A 21,977-nucleotide genomic window follows, 5' to 3' on the forward strand; every position below is an offset into this window, starting at 1 on the left:
CCATTATTCTTGGATTTAAATGAGTAGCCATCTCGAATTAAACGAGATCCCGATACAATGTTCATGCTCAAACTTGGTACGAAATAACAATTATTAAGGTTTAAAACTAATCCCGAAGGTAAATGTAGAGGTAGCGTGCCGACGGCGATCACATTGACCTTGGAACCATTCCCGACGCGCATCGTCACCTCGTCCTTTGCCAGTTTCCGTTTATTCCGCCTGCTTTGAGTTACAAATATGAGCAACTGCACCGGTATCAAATACCCAGGAGTCACTACGAGTACTAGTAAGGTACACATCAATTACATGTATATCAAATATACCTTTTGTTTTGCCGGCCCTCTTGTCTGCTAAGTATTTAGGGCAATTCCGCTTCCAGTGACCGCTTCCCTTGCAATAAAAGCACTCAGTCTCGGGCTTTGGTCCATTCTTTGGTTTCTTCCCGGCCCAGCAGCTTGCTTGCCGGGCGCGGCAACCTCCTTGCCGTCCTTCTTGAAGTTCTTTTTACCCTTGCCTTTCTTGAACTTAGTGGTTTTATTGACCATCAACACTTGATGTTCCTTGTTGACTTCTACCTCCGCTGATTTCAGCATTGAGAACAACTCAGGAATGGTCTTTTGCATCCCCTGCATGTTGAAGTTCATCACAAAGCTCTTGTAGCTTGGTGGAAGCGACTGGAGGATTCTGTCAATGACTGCATCATCCGGGAGATTAACTCCCAGCTGAGACAAGCGGTTATGCAACCCAGACATAGTGAGTATGTGCTCACTGACAGAACTATTTTCCTCCATCTTACAGCTGAAGAACTTATCGGAGACTTCATATCTCTCGATCCGGGCATGAGCTTGAAAAACCATTTTCAGCTCTTCGAACATCTCATATGCTCCATGTCTCTCAAAACGTTTTTGGAGCCCCGGCTCTAAGCTGTAAAGCATGCCGCACTGAACGAGGGAGTAGTCGTCAACATGTGTCTGCCAAGCGTTCATAACGTCTTGGTTCTGTGGGACGGGAGCTTCACCTAGCGGTGCTTGTAGGACATAATCTTTCTTGGCAGCTATGAGGATGATCCTCAGGTTCCGGACCCAGTCCGTATAGTTGCTGCCATCGTCTTTCAGCTTGGTTTTCTCTAGGAACGCGTTGAAGTTGAGGACTACATGGGCCATTTGATCTACAAGACATATTGTAAAATATTTTAGACTAAGTTCATGATAATTAAGTTCATCTAATCAAATAATTAATGAACTCCCACTTAGATTAGACATCCCTCTGGTCATCTAAGTATTACATGATCCGAGTTAACTAGGCCGTGTCCGATCATCACGTGAGACGGACTAGTCAACATCGGTGAACATCTTCATGTTGATCGTATCTTCTATACGACTCATGCTTGACCTTTCGGTCTTCTGTGTTCCGAGGCCATGTCTGTACATGCTAGGCTCGTCAAGTCAACCTAAGTGTTTGCATGTGTAAATCTGTCTTACACCCGTTGTATGTGAACGTCTGAATAAAACACCCGATCATCACGTGGTGTTTTGAAACAGCGAACTGTCGCAACGGTGCACAGTTAGGGGGAACACTTCTTGAAATTTTTATGAGGGATCATCTTATTTACTACCGTCATTCTAAGTAAACAAGATGCAAAACATGATAAACATCACATGCAATCAAATAATAAACGTGACATGATATGGCCAATATCACATAGCTCCTTTGATCTCCATCTTGGGGCTCCATGATCATCTTGTCACCGGCTTGACACCATGATCTCCATCATCATGATCTCCATCATCGTGTCTCCATGTAGTTGCTCGCCAACTATTACTTCTACTACTATGGCTAACATGTTTAGCAATAAAGTAAAGTAATTTACATGGCGTTTCTCAATGACACGCAGGTCATATAAAAGAATAAAGACAACTCCTATGGCTCCTGCCGGTTGTCATACTCATCGACATGCAAGTCGTGATTCCTATTACAATAGCATGAACATCTCATACATCACATATAGATCATTCATCATTCATCACAACTTTGGCCATATCATATCACAAACCACTTGCTGCAAAAACAAGTTAGACGTCCTCTAATTGTTGTTGCAAGTTTTACGTGGCTGAATTAGGGTTCTAGCAAGAACGTCTTCTTACCTACGTTAAATCCACAACGTGATTTGTCAACTTCTATTTACCCTTCATAAGGACCCTGTTCATCAAATCCACTCCAACTAAAGTGGGAGAGACAGACACCCGCCAGCCACCTTATGGAACTAGTGCATGTTAGTCGGTGGAACCGGTCTCACGTAAGCGTACGTGTAAGGTTGGTCCGGGCTGCTTCATCCCACAATACCGCTGAAGCAAGAAAAGACTAGTAGCGGCAAGAAAGTTGACAAATCTACGCCCACAACAAATTGTGTTCTACTCGCGCAAGAAGAACTACGCATAGACCTAGCTCATGATGCCACTGTTGGGGAACGTTGCAGAAAACAAAAAATTTCCTACTCGTTTCACCAAGATCCATCTAGGAGTTCATCTAGCAACGAGACATCGGATGCATCTACATACCTTTGTAGATCGCGCACGGAAGCGTTCAAAGAACGGTGATGATGTAGTCGAACACGACGTCATCCAAATCACCGATGACCAAGCGCCGAACGGACGGCACCTCTGCGTTCGACACACGTACGGGACGGGAGACGTCTCCTCCTTCTTGATCCAGCAAGGGGAGGAGGAGAGGTTGATGAAGATCCAGCAGCACGACGGCGTGGTGGTGGATGCAGGGCGTCACAGTAGCAGGGCTTCGCCTATACTACGAGGGAGAGACGTAACGGGGAGAGAGGGAGGCGCCAAGGCTCAGGTATGAAGTCCTCCCCTCTCCTCAACTATATATAGGGGTGCCAAGGGGGGGCGCCGGCCCTAGTAGATGGATCTACTAGGGGGGGCGGCGGCCAAGGGTGGGGGGCTTGCCCCCCAAGCAAGGGGGCGCCCCCTCTAGGGTTTCCCCTCAACCCTAGCCGCATGGGCCCTAGGGGAGTGGCGCCCCAGCCCACTATGGGCTGGGTTCCCTCCCACTTCAGCCCATGGGGCCCTCCGGGATAGGTGGCCCCACCCGGTGGACCCCCGGGACCCTCCCGGTGGTCCCGGTACAATACCGGTGACCCCGAAACTTGTCCCGATGGCCGAAACAGCACTTCCTATATATAATTCTTTACCTCCGGACCATTCCGGAACTCCTCATGACGTACGGGATCTCATCCGGGACCCCGAACAACATTCGGGTTACTGCATACACATATCTTCACAACCCTAGCGTCACCGAACCTTAAGTGTGTAGACCCTACGGGTTCGGGAGACAAGCAGACATGACCGAGACGACTCTCCGGTCAATAACCAACAGCGGGATCTGGATACCCATGTTGGCTCCCACATGCTCCACGATGATCTCATCGGATGAACCACGATGTCGAGGATTCAATCAACCCCGTATGCAATTCCCTTTGTCAATCGATATGTTACTTGCCCGAGATTCGATCGTCGGTATCCCAATACCTCGTTCAATCTCGTTACCGGCAAGTCACTTTACTCGTACCGTAATGCATGATCCCGTGACCAGACTCTTGGTCACTTTGAGCTCATTATGATGATGCATTACCGAGTGGGCCCAGTGATACCTCTCCGTCATACGGAGTGACAAATCCCAGTCTTGATCCATGTCAACCCAACAGACACTTTCGGAGATACCCGTAGTCTACCTTTATAGTCACCCAGTTACGTTGTGACGTTTGGTATACCCAAAGCACTCCTACGGTATCCGGGAGTTACATGATCTCATGGTCTAAGGAAAAGATACTTGACATTGGAAAACTCTAGCAAACGAACTATACGATCTTATGCTATGTTTAGGATTGGGTCTTGTCCATCACATCATTCTCCTAATGATGTGATCTCGCTATCAATGACATCCAATGTCCATAGTCAGGAAACCATGACTATCTGTTGATCAACGAGCTAGTCAACTAGAGGCTTACTAGGGACATGTTGGTGTCTATTATTCACACATGTATTACGATTTCCGGATAATACAATTATAGCATGAATAAAGACAATTATCATGAACAAGGAAATATAATAATAATGCTTTTATTATTGCCTCTAGGGCATATTTCCAACAACGCTAACGTGCCGTTTCTTTGACATTTTTGCCCCTCCCTGCCGTACATCTTGGCCCAACTAACGGTTCACTCTCTCTCCCCTCTTTCTTCTTCCTCGCGACGACAGGGGCATTTTTGAGCACGTACTGGATCGGGGCGTTTCCGCGGTCGAGAGAGAGAGGGGCAGGTCAAGCACGGCGTGGTGAGCGATGTCTACGGCGGGCACGGCGGGGATGTCTTCTACGAGCTCGTCGGTGGCCGCCAATGTAAGTTTCAGTGTCGATTTGGGGGAGATATGGGCATATTGCGAAATTAGGGTTCATCAATTTGGTTTTTTTGCTGCTGTTAGGTTGATGGTGTCGGCATAGTTCAGTTTCAATCGGAGTTTTACATCCCCGATCTGACATTCTGTGGCCTTGAGGTTCGCTCGATGCAGCGGTGCCTGGCCACGGGCTTATTCCTGCTCGTCGTGTCGCCTGGGGAGGAGCAAGCTCCGGCAGAAGGTTTCTCGGCTGCCCTCTTGATGTAAGTGTTTGGCTTTTAAGCTTGATTCGATTCTGCTCTTTCCCCTCTTTCTAATTCGATCATTGATTTTGCAGCTTCCTGATGAATGTGAGTGGGTTGTATGGATTGACCCGCCACCGACCGAACGTGTTGCTCGTGCATTTGAGGAGCTTCATGCAGGATTGGAGAAGAGCTGGCTAAAATCTCATGATTTAGAGAGGAGGGTGATGTATCTAACCGAGAAGAACAAGAAACTGAAGCTGAAGATGAAAAAGAGGAACGAGCTTATGCAAGCATGGGGATTTATCATAGTTCTTGGTATTAGCATTGTGGCCACATTTGTTTCTGGGTGGTCTAATAATCCATACTAAATGGATTTCTCTTTGTAGTGTATGTTGTGATGGAGCTTGGTGTGGGTATGTATTATCACAGGACAATGCTGTGATTTGGGAATGTTGTGATGTTGCTATTTGGAAATGACTCAAGAATCTTGCTTTGATCGATGACTGAAATAGCATAGATTGAAATATTTGAACAAATGATATGTTGTGACAAAATAGGAGCTCACAAAAATATTTGAAACTAGCATCTCACAAGATAGCAGCTCACAAATAGCAACTACATATACAAAAGGAGCATTGCACATTCAAGATAGTAGCTCACAAGTTCACCATTACATAAGTTCACAATTTCAGCATCACACACTTAAGATAGCAGATAACAAGTTCACAAATAGTTGTTAAACAACAAAAATAGCAGTAAATGATTCCAGTCACAGGTCTTTCATCTTCTTGCTCCTGGTGTTGCAAGCAGGGTTTGTTAAGAGCCTTGAACTCCTCCTTGTGGTGACAGTTTTGCTCACTTCTTTGCTTAGCTGGTTGCTTCCAGTTACAGATCCTACTGTAGGATCTGGTGCAAAATTGAGTCTCTTCTTGGCTGGTGACATCCCTCTATCAGCTGCCTTTTTGTAGTTCTTCCTTGGGCTACAATGAAATGAGAACATTAAATGCAGCAAAAAAGGAAATGAGAACATCAAACATAAGCCTTTAGAAAAGGTGAGAACATCAAATAAAGCAAAAATTGAAATGAGAACATCTATAGCAGTTGCACCTTACAGCAGATGACACTGTTGGTGCATCTGTAGCAATTGGAGCATCAGGTTCAACCTCTATAGCATTTTCAGCATCAGGTTCAACCTCTGTAGCATTTTCAGCATCTGTTTCAACCTCAGTAGCATTTTCAAGCATCTGTTTCAGCATCTAAATGATCATCTGTTGCATTTTCAGCCCCCCAGTGCTCTTCTTCCCCAGAAGCTGGGTCAATGGATTCCTTGCAGGAGTGCCACGATGGCCAAGCCTTCCACACCTGCCACATTTCTTTCTCCTTCCTCCAAGTCTTTTCCCCTCGGATTTTGCCCTATTCTTGTCTTCCTAGGTCTACCCAGGGGCCCTGTTTTGCATGGATGCAGACAATTTAACCCAGGGTCCCACCAATCCCCTGTTTGTTTGCCCCTCCATTGCAGGTCAAATTCAGCATAAGTAGCATTGAATCTAGCAACAGAAAAGTACTCATGTACATACTGATCAATCTCACTTACTGGGCCTCTCATTGAAGTAATAAAATACAAAGCATGTATGCAAGGCTGTCCAGTTAACTGCCACTTTCTACAACTGCAAGTCCCAGTGGCCAAATTTACTGGATATCTCCACTCTCTCTTTTCCTTGTCAACTGCTGTGATCTCTGCCTCTATGTGCTTCTCTTCACTATCTCATCAAGGTCCTTAGATTTTGCATGAAGCATTTTCATGACTTTGGGGATTATGATGTGGCCATGAATGTAGCAGCTGCAATCTGCTGTCTGAGATCAAACTTCTCCATTATAAAACTGTCTTATTTTGTCTAGCAAGCAATGTGTAACACCCTTCCATTTTTTAATCTTTTAATTAAAGGACTCAGCTAGATTTTTATTAACATAATCTACTTTACATACTTCATTGAACAGTGACCTTGCCCATAGCTATCTATGATGCTCCTCTAAGTACTCCTTCACACCAGCCTTACTGTGCAACTGCCTAAGATGGCAGTTGTGTTTCTTTATGTTGTATGTCAATGAGCAGGGCCGTAAATTTTCATCAAAGAATTTTCCTCTAAACTTTTTTGTGAAATTTGCAGCCAAATGCCTCATGCATTCTCTATGGCTCCACACCTGGGAACACATCTTCCACTGCAGTCTCCAGGCTTTGATGCATTAGTATGGATAACAAGACCTGGTGGGTGTCCTATAAGCTCTCTTAAGTTCTGAAAAAACCAAGTCCAACTGTCTATGTTTTCACCCTCTAGAACTCCATATGCAACTGGGAAGATCCAATTGCAAGCATCCACAGCACATGCACTAACTAGTTGCCCTCTAAATCTGCCATTTAATGCAGTGGCCATCTACTGCAAGATAAGGCCTACATCCATTCAAAAACCCTTGCCAACATGCTTTGAAAGAAACAAATACTCTTCTAAAGCACTCTTTCTGTCTCTCTTCCCATTTAGTTTGTACTCTGCACAGTGTGTTTATCAATGGTAACTACACTACAGGAGATGCTTTCTCCACTTCTGCCTTGAAGGTATACAGTAACTGGAAAGAGTCAACCCACTTACCATAGATATTGTCAAGTGCCATTTGCTTCCCATAGAATACTCTCATATATGGAACTGCCAGGCCATACTTCTTCTTCAAATTTTTCTGCAATTCTGTTGGTCCCACTTCTGAATCCTCTAAAACCCAGGTCTTCACAGCATCAGCAACCCATCTACTCTTAGCTGACTTCAATCTTTTTCTCCTGTTCACACTGGGACATGTATGAGCAGTTTTGTTCACCTTAAACCTGCATTCATGAAAGTTCAGACACATGTTAGAACCCTATGTACTGCAAAGCAAACAAAATACAGTATCAATGCTGCTAACTACAAATGCAATGTTAGTTGCTATATTTGATACCTGAAACAGTGTGCTATGTCTCATTAAGGAGGCATGCATCCTCCATTGACACCTCTTATAAGCACAATGCACTGTCAACCTAGTACTGTCACTCTTGTCTATCACAAATTCACTTTGAGTCTTTATTGAGAAGGTTGCAAGAGCATTTCTACAGTCTAAAGCACTGGAAAATATTGTTCCCTGTGCCAAAGAAGGATCATCTCTATTGTATTGCACATCTGGTCTTTCCTCATCAGATGTTTCAGAGTATCATGTCCCTGTCCTCCTCCTTCTCATCTTCACCTGCCTTAGCAAACATGCTTAAGGGGGTGGAACATAATCTTCCCCCTCATCATCTTTCTCCTTGCCCTTCTTCCTTGTTACAAACTGTGGAAACAACTTTTCATCCTCATCATCACTTGGCAATCATCTGGTAGTCCCTCTTCAGTATAGGGGTCAACTGAATCTCTACTATGAGAGGGACCTGCATTCTTAGGAACTTCTACAGTAGGTGTTCCCTGGTGCCTGCATGGAACTGCTGCTGCCTCTACTATGAGCATTTTTTTCCTGCCCCTTGATTGGCTGGTCCTACCTTTATCTCTAGACCTAGACTGAGATCTTGTTCCTCTGCTCTCTGGCTCTCCTCTCTTCCTTTGTATGACACTGATTTCTAGTTTAGCAGGGAAATAATCATGTATTGCAAACATGATACCAAGCTCATCATCACACTGGACAGGGACCCAAGCTGTTTTGTCAATGTCCCAGTACCTGAATTCCACTGCATCATATAGACCCCATGGATATTGAGCACATATGGCAGATCTAAACTGATTAAAAGTCCATTGATTGTCAGCAACAAAAGGAAAAGAGAATCCTGTATTGGTTGCTTTTGTGCCAGCTCTAGCTAAAAGTGTGGTTTCCATTCTACATTCCATCCCAACTGCTCTATCGGGGTCGATCCTACGATGACCATGGAAAACAGAGACAGATCCCAACGCCATGAGCACTATGAACTAGGTCAACAAATCCCAAATCGAACTACAAATGGCATGAGACTCCGCCAGATTAGAAGAGAAACTTACCCCGCTGAAGCATGCTTCTGTGGCTGCGGTGTGCTCCCTCGTTCGCCGCTGCCGCCGCAACTGCTATCCCCATCCATCCGCCGCCGCCGCCGCCGTAGTAGAGTGTCGCGCAGAGTCAAATCTGAAGCTCCACCATGGCTGCCATCAGGAGATCGAGCCTTGCGAGTTGGATCGAGCGAGCTAGGGTTAGGGTTACGACGGGAGGCGATTTGGGGGAGAAAGAGAGAGCGTGCGGCTCAGGCGAGAGAATGAGAGGGAGAGAGAGTGAACTGATGACCTGGGCCCAGGTGTAAGGATGGAGGGGCAAAAATGTCAAAGAAACGGCCGCTTACCAGTCAAACAACCTTGACTGGACGGAAACGGCACGGAAGGGCAATTCTATAAGGAAACATGACGGCGGAGAGGTATTTTTGAGCAGGCTTGCGAATTAGGGGCAAATGTGAGTAGTGGGTTCGAGTAAGGGATACAGATGTAAAAGACCCATTCTAAAAACCTACTAAAATATAACATATATTTTAGGAAATTGTTTAGCATGTGTTTTATAAAAAGGTTCGATATATATAATAAAAAAAGTTCACCATATATGAAAGAAATGTTTAGTGTGTATTAGAAATGTATATTAAAAAGTGTTAAATGTGACTCGGATGGAGCAGTCATTTTCTCAGCATATCATTATCTTTTCTTTTGCAAAGATACGCTTGAATCCGAGATCAGTGCTGTTTTAGAAGAACGGAGAATGAGCATGCAACGGTCAAGATTACCTATTCCTATTCAATCTGACGGTTTGCTGCATTGACGGACAACTGGTTGGATCTTTCAGCTTATGGACATCTAATACTGGAAATCAGAAAGCTTCTGGAACCTCATGGGTTTATTCCGCAGAAAATTGAGTGTCGTTAATATAGGTTGCTCATAGTCTTGCCAATATTCGTCGTACATGAGGTAGCACCGCTTGTTAGTTGCACCATATTCCAGACAGTGTTTCTAACTTTGTATCAGCAGACTGTAACACTATTACCGAGGAATAAAACCCACCATTATCATGTAAAAAAAATGTTTATCATATACTATTACCGAGTATTATACAATAATGTTGAGTGTGTATTTAAAAAATTATCATATACTAAAATGTTCAGTGTGTATATTGAAAAAAGTTCACCGTATATTGCAAAACCTATATAAAAATAAATATGCAAAATAATAAAAAGAAAAAACCAAAGAAACCTAAGATCTGAAAAAAATAAAAAGAAACAAAAAACAAAAAAAACACATAATAAAAAGATAACAGTCAGAAAAGTCAGCAAAGGCGGCGAGCGAACTAGGACGTGTCTGAAACTACGGTATAGAAACAAATCTGCCTCTACATTGGCACAAAAAATCGAATGGTACAATCGTCAAGCGCCTAGACTTCTAATATCGTGGCCAGGGAGATTGAATGGTGACCTTGCCCTCCTCCAAGGCCCGCGCGTCCGGCGGCGCCCGGTGCCTCCTTCGGCGTTAGGCGTGGCTCCCCTTCCTACAGTTGCAGCTCCGACCTATGCTAAACTTCCGCTTCTCCGGTCCGTGCTCCGATTGCTTGTGATTGCTTGGATGGTGGCCAGGGAGAAATCCCTGCATCCTATGCTAGCAGCGGCGACACTCGCGGATGCCGTTTTCTTCTTGGAAGCGCTGTCATGGTCATTATGTGTGCCCCTCTTCGAGCATCAGGGGAAACTCTAGGTCTGGGTTTCCCGATCAGACGACGACGACGTCTTGATGTCGTTCTCCTTCATGAAGGCGTTGTCTTGTTTGCTCGTTATGTCCTCGGTATTGGATTTGGAGATATTGGTCGTCAAGTTGTCAGTGGGGCTGCTTCTTTGGTCGGCGAGTTTAGCCATGTTATCTTTATTTGGGTCAAGCATCCCATGTCTCTTTATTTTCGGTATCATGTTCATGCCTCTTGCGTTTGTATCATGTGTTGTATTATCTTTTGTATTCATTCTAACTTCTTCTATTAATGAAAGGATACGCAAGCTTTGCGTATTTGCGAAAAGAAATCCTGTCACGGGTTTGAATCACGGCAGAGCGCCCTATTTTTTGTTGCTTTTATTTCCCTGTCTGACTGACAAGTAGGACCCATACAAGGCAGAGGGAGAGTGCCAGACAGCCAGGCGAGTTAACAGCGACACCGTTAGGATTAACGGAAATTGTATCAAATTGTGTTGTTAGATAAGTTATTGTACCATTTTTCTGGGTTTTTAGTTTTTGTATGATTCTGTTAATTCGCTGCAAGTTCTTGTACTACAGGTGTAATTAACTCAAAAAAATTGCCCACTGCCACAGATAGAGCAACTGGGCGATTAAGCTCTCTGGATAAAGATACTGAATGGGAGGGACAACTACTCTGGAAAAACTTTGCAGAGGCCACAGCACCTCACCATCTCAGATAAAATTAACACATGGTGTAACGACAGACCATGATTCAATCAGTCAACGGCAAGGCCGTCGAGCCGAGCAGCATCGGCACGAACATGTTGCCGCACTCTAGCAACATTGATGGGGCCGACAAGCTGACAGCGGCCAAGTGGTGTTGTTTCGACGCCATAGCTCTTGTCAAGCATTCCGTCGAGCAAGACAGGTGCACAGAAGATTCAGCCGCGGGCAGTTTGCACAGACACCACTTGACCGTGGCTTACGGTACCGCCGGACGCCATGGCGGTGGATGGAGTTGCCGGAGTATACCGTGTGGGGATTTCTAGGCACGGAAGGGATCGCCGAAGTGACAGCCGTAGCTACGCGGTGCTACCGTGCAAACTTCCCTTCCATCTCATCTCCGGCGCTGTCTACCGGAGATCGAGCACCTGGTGGGCATTGCTGTTAGGGAAATGTCAAAACCGAGCACTGGGAAACAAGAACAGTCGACAGAGCAAAGAATTTAGGCAAATCAGAGAGATTTCTGACATTTCTCTTAGCAACGAAGATTACATCGGCACCATTAGCCGAACAACGACCACTGTTACAAAGCATTAAACAGCCTACAGCAACCTGTGCGTGTCTCTAAGCCTTGGTTGCCTTCTTGGGGGACTTGGTCGCCTTCTTGGGAGACTTGGGCTCCTTGCCCTCCTTCTCCGCGGTCCTCTTGGGGAGGAGCACCGGGTTGATCTTCGGGATCACGCCGCCGTGCGCGATGGTGACGCCGGCCAGCAGCTTTCCGAGCTCCTCGTCGTTCCTGACGGCGAGCAGCAGGTGCCGCGGGATGATGCGGCTCTTCTTGTTGTCCTTGGCGGCGTTCCCGGCGAGCTCCAGCAGCTCGGCGGCGAGGTACTCGAGGACGGCGGCGAGGTAGACGGGGGCGCCGGTGCCGACGCGCTGGGCGTAGCGGCCCTTCTTGAGGTAGCGCCCGATGCGGCCGACGGGGAACTGGAGCCCGGCCTTGACGGACCGCGTCACCGACTTCTTCCTGGGGCCGCCGGCCTTGCGCCCGGCCGCGCCCTTCTTCCCCTTCGCTGCAACGCCTGAGGCCTCCATTGCTAACGACGGCGCTTTTGAAGAAGAGCTGGAGAGGGGCAGAGAGATTTGGTGATGGTGGATTGCGGGGTGAGTTGGTGAGAATGGAGCAGAGGAGGCAGAGTATTTAAACGGTGCGGGGAGGCGGTGGTGGGTCCGTCGATCCGCGTGCGCGCGCATCGGACGGTTGGATCCAGAGGGGAATGGACGGCCGCGATCGCCAGAATACCCTGGGCATCCCGGATCGGTGTATGCAAACAAAACAGAAGGAGAAAGTGATAGTGACAAGGTTGGAATAGTACTACGTACTAAATTCCGACGAAATTTGAGGGGGGCCGTTGGAGTTGCTCTAAGTTTACAGAATTTTTGTAAAGATGTCCAGCTGACTGATGAAAACGACACTGTTAGATGGAAACTTACTGGGTCAGGGAATTTTACTGTTAAATCCATGTACAATATGTTGAAAGCAGTCCAAGAGGATTGTCCCTTTAAGAAATTATGGTTTGTTGTGGTACCTCTGAAAATTAAAGTGTTATTGTGGTTAATGTTTAAAATAGCATTTCTCACTAAAGACAATGCTGAAGAGGGGTTGGTCTGAACGGCAAACCATCTTTTTTTGCACTACTTTTAGTTAGGTATGATTTGAGTGTCCTTAAATGTGCTTTCAGAGATAATATGAATGTTACTTTTGTTCAATGTACTTAACTGGATGGATAGTTGAGTTATCACCGGTCCGGATTTACATCAACAAAGCCTCGAGAAGAACCTGACTTTGCATTAACAAAGCCATTAACGGCTCATGCCATGGGGAAAATACAAAAATGGGCCTCACACCCAGCCTGTAAGCGGAGCACAAAATAGTATAGTGTATGGCGTTTGTTAGATACTCTAAATTGGTTCCACGACAAAATAAACAATATGGTGAAACACATATGAGAAATTGCAAATAACTTCAGGATAATGGATATCAGGTGGTTGTCAATTTTGTCTCAACATACCCTAAATCAACGCATACAAGTGACAAGAGGGTATACATTGTAGAGATTTCCCCCAGAAAAACATTCTCTCATTTGAATTTTTGTATATCCGAATTGTGACGCACACGAAGAGCTAATCTATGTTTTTTGTAGCATTACACAAGTCATGACATCTCAAATAGCTTCGAAATAATGGATATCCAGGACATGTTGGTTTGGCCTCAACATACCCATATATTTAACAGTATGGTAGACATTATAGTAACTTCCCCAGCAATAAAAAAGGCCTCTCTTTTTTGAAACTTTGATTAAAAATACAATGAAGCAGACAAAGTGACAGTTTCCAAATTTGCAAGGGCGTGTTTCTTGTAGGATTACACAAGCCATGCCATCTCAGGTATATCTTTGAAATAATGGTTATTTGGTACATCTGTACAAGTTAGTTTGACCTCAACATGTCGACAATCAATCCATACAGCATCATCACATATATTATGAATGTTACCACTAACATCTGGTGACATCGTTTATTCGCAGGAAGCAAAAACACTGTTATAGGCCATTTTGATGTCCACATAGATGATATTTGGAGGGCCTGGTTATTTGACGAGTGATTGCCCAACAAGATGTGGGCAATCAAATTTAGATATCCAAAAAATGGTGCATTCCAATGTTTCGCGCAATTGATTTTTCGAGCTTTCCTTTTTGATAATTTGTTGAATTATAGTACAGACATTAGGAGGAAATGTAACCCAAATTTTAAATCTTGATCTTTGAAAATGTTAACCTATTTAGATTTTAAACTTATTAAATATTAGAAGTTTTCCATAGGGAAACAAGATAGAGAACACATATGAATATGAGCCCCACACAGGAGAGAAAGAGGGGTGAAGGAGAGAGATGTGGATAACACAAGTGTGTGGGCCCTGCTCGCATCTCATGTAGCAACGCGCAATGCTAAATCGCCCACCTGCCTCGCCTGTTTTGAGAAAGTATGCGTGTATGTGCCCCTTCCCCGTCCCAACTATGCATTCGGCACTCGACAACTACCAAGGAGGCGCTTCACCTAAACCTCTTGGCACGTGCTTTACACACACAGATAACCATGTAAACATGTAGTATTATGAATTCCTTTCCATAAATATATAAATTCATACTTTTGGTGTATATCATATCTTATGTCCTAATCACTCATATTCAATGATGAGAACATTGGTTATCGATGGGAGTGTCCCGACAAGGGGTTCACTCCGAGCATGCCAAATCTTGCGGCGCGGATTTGTGACTTGATGTGGCCATTTTAGTGATGACTTAGTCATTGACAGCCATCTGAGCATGGATCGAACGACGAGATCCACTCATGTGCGTTATATTGTTATTCACAACGATATAACGGTTTCACGGGTTAGAATCCACCACTTTCTTAACACTCGTACTTGCATCTTATGAAGGTATTATATTCTCTTAGAAGAAAGAGGTCTATCTAGTTTTGAAAATTGCTAAATAATAGCCACAAACAAGTTTTCAAAAACAAAAAGGTAACGGTAAAACGAGAAACATTCACCGGCCGTAAATGTTATTGTAGCTACGGATAGCATACACAAAATCTATATTTTTTTATTAAGAGCTGAAACATGATTTGAAATTAAAAGCATTATTTACAAAAATGCTAAATATTTGACATCAGATTTTTAGGCATGACAAATCTAATATTTTTATGGCAACAAGGGGTTGGCTGTGACCGCAGAGAGAAGTGTTGGTACCTTTCTGCAAAACTGCCACGGTGTATTTTGTATGCGTGAGATGTAGATCCGATGACTCAGTGAAGGATGGCAGACGCATCATAATCAACAACTCGTTTTTTTATAGAAGTGGAGATTTGTGATGTCGTGAAAATGGCAATTTCCTTCTGCAAGCATAACAATTCCTAACAAAAAAATCTGAACATGGCAAGGATTTGCCATGCTTGCTAAAAGAAATTTGTCATCATCGTGAGTTCGTGACAACATAGTCTTTCATCTTAGGCGTTCTATCTGTCATGCTAAAAATCTTATGATCAATTGTAGCGAAATCTTTATTTTAACTTCCGCCCCAAAAAAAACTTTATTTGAACTGTATTTCTAAACGTTGTGTTGAGATTGTACGTTTTGATAGTAAAGAAATTGATTCGTTCCTTGCTTACAAAGGATAGCTGTTTGGTACTAGTGGAGAAAATAGCTAGTGTACCAATCAAACTAGCGTGAATACAGAATAGGTCAGAAAAAAACATGAATGATGTTCTGAGTTCAACAATTAATCCATAATTTTTCAAGGGCTTTCAAAGTTCGGTCACTTATAGTCCATCTTCGTGCTGATATTCAGAAAATTCCAGCAGCAAGCATAGTTCAGCCCAAGCCAACACATACAGTTTTGAGCAGTGGGCTTTCGTGCAGCCACGAACGTTCGCAAATGGCAGCCCACGACTATTGATATGACTGCTAATTATCTAATTCAGATCTTACGACTTGGCACTGACATCTTTGGGATCAAAGCTATTTAGCACTGAGGTGGTGCAGCAAAACAGAATCAAAGAGAACTATAAAACCTTGTGCCAAGGAGCTTCACAAACCGCAGAGTCAGAGACGTCGCAAAATGGCAAATCAGAGTCAGAGACGGCACAATATTTGAGCAAGTCAGAGAGATTTCTGACGTTCTTCCATTAAACATGCACATAACAAGATTAACCGACACCGCTACAGGAACACAACCGGACCACTACTAAGAACACTACGACATGGAATGGGTGGATCTAAGCCTTGGTGGTCTTCTTGGGGGACTTGGTCGCCTTCTTGGGAGACTTGGGCTCCTTGCCCTCCTTCTCCGCGGTCCTCTTGGGGAGCAGCACCGGGTTGATCTTGGGGATCACGCCGCCGTGCGCGATGGTGACGCCGGCCAGCAGCTTTCCGAGCTCCTCGTCGTTCCTGACGGCGAGCAGCAGGTGGCGCGGGATGATGCGGCTCTTCTTGTTGTCCTTGGCGGCGTTCCCGGCGAGCTCCAGAAGCTCGGCGGCGAGGTACTCGAGGACGGCGGCGAGGTATACGGGGGCGCCGGTGCCGACGCGCTGGGCGTAGCGGCCCTTCTTGAGGTAGCGCCCGATGCGGCCGACGGGGAACTGGAGCCCGGCCTTGACGGACCGCGTCACCGACTTCTTCCTGGGGCCGCCGGCCTTGCGCCCGGCCGCGCCCTTCTTCCCCTTCGCTGCAGCGCCTGAGGCCTCCATTACTGACGACGGCGCTTTTGAAGAAGAGCTGGAAAGGGGCAGAGAGATTTGATGGTGGTGGATTGCGGGGTGGGTTGGTGAGAATGGAGCAGAGGAGGCAGAGTACTTAAACGGTGAGGGGAGACGGTGGTGGGGCCGTCGATCCGCGTGCTCGGGCGTTGGACGGTTGGATCCAGAGGGGAATGGACGGCCGCGATGGCCAAAATACCTTGCGCGTCGCGGATCGGTGAATGAAAAAAAGAAGGAGAAAGTGGTACTCCGGCGAAATTTGAGTGCGGCTTTGTTGGAGAGTTGCGCCAGGGATTTTTGTAAAGATGTCCAGCTCACTGATGAAACGACACTGTTAGATGGAAACTTACTGGATCAGGGAATTTTACTGTTAAATCCATGTACAATATGCTGAAAGCAGTCCAAGAGGATTTTCCCTTTGAGAAATTGTGGTTTATCAAGGTACCTCTGAAAATTAAAGTGTTCTTGTGGTTAATGTTTAAAAATAGCATTTCTCCGGTAGTGATAAGTGTAAATTTTGTAATTATAAAGGAAACAGTAAACCATCTTTTTTTGCACTGCTCTTTAGTTAGGTATGCTTGGAGTGTCGTTAAATGTGCTTCTGGAGTTAATATGAATGTTACTTCTGTTCGAGACTTAAGTGGATGGATAGTTGAGTTATCAACCAATCTGGATTTACATCCACAAAGTCTCAAGAAGAGCCTGACTTTAACAAAGTCATTAACGGCTCATGCCATGGGAAAAATACAGAAATATGCCTCACACCCGGCCTGTAAGCAGAGCACAAAATCGTGTAGTGTATAGCGTTTGTCGGGGACTCTAAATCAGTTCCACAACAAAATAAACAATACAGCGAAACACATATGAGAAATTTGAAATAACTTTAGGATAATGGATATCAAATGCTTGTCAATTTGGTCTCAACATGCCGTAAATCAACGCATACAAGTGACAAGAGGGTATACATTGTTGAGATATCCCCCATAAAAACATCATTCTCGCATTTGAATCTTTTGTACTCCCTCCGGTCCTTTTTAGTTCGCATATAAGATTTGTTTGAAATCAAACCTCGTAAACTTTGACCAAGTTTATAGAAAAAATACAAACATTTAGAATGTGAAATCAACAACATTAGATGCGTCATGACTTTACTTTTCATATTGTATAAATTTAGCATTATAAATGTTAATATTTTTTCATATAAATATAGTCAAACTTTACGAAGTTTGACTTCAGACAATTCTTATATGCATAGTAAAAAGGACCGGAGGGAGTATATACGAATTGTGACGCACACAAACAGCTAATCTATGTTTCGTGTAGCATTACACAAAGCCATGACATCTCAGATAGCTTCGAAATAATGGATATCCAGGACATGTTGGTTTGGCCTCAACATTCCCATATATTTGACAAGATGGTAGATGTTATAGTAACTTCCCCAACAATAAGAAAGGCCTTCTCCTTGCCGAAACTTTGATTAAAAAGATATTGAAGCAGACTGACAGTTTCCAAATTTGCAAGGGTGTGTTTCTTGTAGGATTACACAAGTCATGTCGTCTCAGATATAGCTTTGAAATAATGGTTATTTGGTACATGTCAGTTTGACCTCAACATATCGACAATCAACCCATATAGCATCATCACATATATTCTGAATGTTACGACTAACATTTGGCAATGTTGTTCATTCGCAGGGAGCAAAAACATTGTTATGGGCCATTTTGACGTCCTCATAGATGATATTTGGAGGGCCTGGTTATTTGACAAGCGATTGCCCAACAAGATTTGGGAAATCAAATTTGGACATCCAAAAAATGGAGCATTCAAATTTTTAGCGCTATTGATTTTTGGAAATTTCCTTTTTGGTAATTTGTTGAATTATAGTACAAGCAGCAGGGGGAAATGTGGCCCAAATTTTAATTTTTTATCTTTTGACAATATTGACCTATTGAGGTTTTAAACTTGTTGAACTTTAGAAGCTTTCCCTAGGCAAACAAGGTAGAGAACAAATATATGGATATGGGCCCCACACAAGAGAGAGGGGGGGGGGGTGAAGGAGAGAAACGTGGATAATACGAGTGTGTGGGCCTTGCTCGCATCTCATGCAACAACGCGCAATGCTAAATCACCGACATGCCTCGCCTGTTTTCAAAAAGCATGCATGTGTGGGCCACTTCTCCATCCCAACTATGCACTCGGCACTCGACAACTGTCAAGGAGTCGCTTCGCCCAAACCTCTTGGCACGTGCTTTACACACAGATAATCCTGTAAACATGTGGTATTATGATTTCCTTTCCATAAATATATAAATATATACTCTAGGTGTATATCATACTTTATGTCCTAACCACTTATATTCAATGTTGCGAACATTGGTTATTGATAGGTGTGTCCCGACACGGGGTTCACTACGAGCATGCCAAATCTTACAACGCGGATTTGTGACTTCATGTGGCCATTTTAGTGGTGACTTAGTCATTGACAGCCATCTAATCTTGGATCGAAGGGCGAGGTCCACTCATGCGATGTTTATATTGTTATTCATAGCAATATAACGGTTTCACGGGTTGGAATCCACCACTTTCTTAATACCCTATACTTGCATCTTATGAAGGTATTATATTGTTCTCTTAGAAGAAAGAGGTCTATCTAGTTTTGAAAATTGCTAAATAATACCCACAAGCAAACTTTAGAAAACGAAAAGGTAACGGTAAAATGAGAAACATTCACCAGCCGTAATATTATTGTAGCTACGGATAGCATCCATAAAATCTACATTTTTTTATTAACAGCGGAAACGTGATGATTAATAGATTATCTATGAAAATGCTAAATATTTGACATCAAGATTTTTAGGCACGACCAATCTAATATTTTTATGGCAACAAGGGGTTGTCTATGAACATGGAGCGAAGTGCTAGTACCTTTCTGCAAAACTGCCACAGCTTACTTCGTATGCGTTAGATGTAGATTTGATGGCTGCCAGTGGAGGATGGCAGGCGCACCATTTTTTGTAGAAGTAGAGAAGTAGAGATTTATGATGTCGTGAAAATGGCAACTTCCTTTTGCAAGCATGACAAACAACAAATCTGAAAATGGCAACTTCCTTTTGCAAGGGTTTGCCACCGTCAACGACGAGACGCCTACGGTGACTTTGTAAATCTCAAGATGATATGCCGGCTCAGTCTCTCGAAGGTGCTCATAGGGATATGGTGTGCGTGTGTGCGTTCATAGGGGTGAGTGTATGCACGTGTATATGAGCGCTTGTGTCTGTACTGATGCTCAAAAAAAAGGGTTTGCCATGCTTGCTAAAAGAAATTTGTCATCCTTGTGACAACATAATTTTTCAAGCCTTGCTTACAAAAAATCTCAGGCGTTCCATTTGTAGCAAAATACTTATCTTAACTTCTGCACACAAAAAAAAACATTAATAGAACTGTATTTCTAAACGTTGTGTTGAGATGGTGCGTTTTGATGGTAAGGAAATTGGTTCAAGCATTGCTTACAAAGGATAGCTGTTCTGAGTTCAACAATTACTCCATGCTTTTTCAAGGCCTTTCAAAGTTCGGTCACTTATAGTCCATCTTCGTGCTGATATTCAGAAAACTCCAGGAGCAATAGCTCAGCCCACGAACGACAGATACACAAAACCTAGAGCCATGTCTCCCTGTTATGCATACGCTCGCAAATGGCAGCCCACGATTTGATACCCCGCTGTCGACTGTCGATATGATTGCAAATTATCAAATTCAGAGGTTTTGAGACAGCAATGGCATATTTGGGATGAAAGTTATTTAGCATGATGCGCTGCAAATAAGGTGGAGCAGCAAAACTGAATCAAAGAGAACTGGAAAACCTTCTGGCAAGGAGATTCACAAACCACAAAGTCAAAGACAGCGCAATATCTGGGCAAATCAGGGAGTCAGACACAGGGAAATTCGCGAAGAGTCAGACACGGCACAATATTTGCGCAAATCACAGAGAGTCAGAGACGCCGCAATTTTTGGGCAAATCAGAGAGTCATAAACGCCGCAATATTTGGGCAAGTCAGAGAGATTTCTGACATTCTTCCATTAAACATGCACACAACAAGATAAAACAACACAACTACAGGAACACCACCGGACCACTACGAAGAACACTACGACAGTCTACGACATGGAACGCGTCGATCTAAGCCTTGGTGGTCTTCTTGGGGGACTTGGTCGCTTTCTTGGGAGACTTGGGCTCCTTGCCCTCCTTCTCCGCGGTCCTCTTGGGGAGGAGCACCGGGTTGATCTTGGGGATCACGCCACCGTGCGCGATGGTGACGCCGGCCAGCAGCTTTCCGAGCTCCTCGTCGTTCCTGACGGCGAGCAGCAGGTGGCGCGGGATGATGCGGCTCTTCTTGTTGTCCTTGGCGGCGTTCCCGGCGAGCTCCAGCAGCTCGGCGGCGAGGTACTCGAGGACGGCGGCAAGGTAAACGGGGGCGCCGGTGCCGACGCGCTGGGCGTAGCGGCCCTTCTTGAGGTAGCGCCCGATGCGGCCGACGGGGAACTGAAGCCCGGCCTTGACGGACCGCGTCACCGACTTCTTCCTGGGGCCGCCAGCCTTGCGTCCGGCCGCGCCCTTCTTGCCCTTGGCGCCAGCTCCGGTGCCTGAGACGTCCATTGCTTGCAGGTGATGCTCTTGGGGCTCGGGGCGCGGAGGAGGATTGGTTTTGTGATGGGAGATTGGGATTGAGAGCTGTGATGGAAATTGTGGAGGGGCGGGGGTATTTAAACGGCGCGGAGGGCGGGTGGTGGGCCCGTCGATCCGCGGGCGCGGGCGTTGGGCGGTTGGATCGGGAGGGCCTTGGACGGCCGCGATGCGGCTTTGGGAGGAGCGATCCGTGGGAGGCTTGGTTGGACGAATCAGGTGCGAGGAAATTCTGGAGCCCGGAAATTTCTGCCCACAGGTTTCCCGCCTGCCAATTCGAGGCCTGGGCGCGTGATTGAAGTTTCTTTTTTTTGCGTGATTGAAGTCGTTCATTTATCCCGAACAAGATTTGGTTCACACTCAAACCTTGACCGGTCATTTATTTCCCTCACAGCGTGTTTGGCAGTCCGTGGGAAAAGGCATGGGAATTTTTAAGTGGGAGTTAGCTGAGAGATTAGACATGGAAAGTGAACTATCAGTCACAATCCCTCGTTTGGTTTGGGGGTGGGAGTTAGTCGTGGGAATCTTATTTCCGCAGCTTGCGGGACGGGAGCAACGAACATAGTGATTGGTTTTTTCTCTCTCATTTCCCATTCCCTCCTCCAATTACCAGGCCCCCCGTGGGAAGAGATAAGTGGGAGTTTGACTGGCAACTCCCTTTCCCCGTTCATCATCAATTCCCCTGTCCTCCAATCAAACAAGGGAATTTAAACCCCACGCCCTTCTAATTCCCATTCCCTAATACTACTTCCGCCGAAACAAACAGACTGTCAAAACAATACTAGGTCGTTTCTTTGTTTTTTTAACCACACACATTATTATTAACCAATAAACGGAGGATGCGTTTGGTTATCTGCATTATTTTTTT

General features: G+C 44.9%; 2 protein-coding genes across 3 annotated transcripts; both read right to left on the bottom strand.

Annotated features, from left to right (window-relative positions):
* Positions 1-11,610: 11,610 nt before the first annotated feature.
* Positions 11,611-12,284, bottom strand: LOC125553959 (histone H2A). The gene has a single exon (XM_048717596.1). The coding sequence runs from the start codon at positions 12,202-12,204 to the stop codon at positions 11,734-11,736; it is 471 nt and encodes a 156-aa protein (XP_048573553.1). The 5' UTR covers positions 12,205-12,284; the 3' UTR covers positions 11,611-11,733.
* A 3,538-nt stretch (positions 12,285-15,822) lies between these two features.
* On the bottom strand, positions 15,823-21,139 carry LOC125552117 (histone H2A-like). Of its 2 annotated transcripts, XM_048715596.1 has the most exons (2): positions 21,041-21,139; positions 15,823-16,383 (listed from the first exon to the last, which is right to left on the bottom strand). In XM_048715596.1, the coding sequence occupies exons 1-2, from the start codon at positions 21,080-21,082 to the stop codon at positions 15,949-15,951; spliced, it is 477 nt and encodes a 158-aa protein (XP_048571553.1). In that variant the 5' UTR covers positions 21,083-21,139; the 3' UTR covers positions 15,823-15,948. The 2 variants fall into 2 exon arrangements, with proteins under 2 accessions (XP_048571553.1, XP_048571554.1); XM_048715597.1 differs by lacking the exon at positions 21,041-21,139 and having other exon boundaries at positions 15,823-16,504.
* Between the last annotated feature and the right edge of the window lie 838 nt (positions 21,140-21,977).

This window comes from Triticum urartu, chromosome 4, assembly GCF_003073215.2.
Source record: "Triticum urartu cultivar G1812 chromosome 4, Tu2.1, whole genome shotgun sequence".
Taxonomy (NCBI): domain Eukaryota; kingdom Viridiplantae; phylum Streptophyta; class Magnoliopsida; order Poales; family Poaceae; genus Triticum; species Triticum urartu.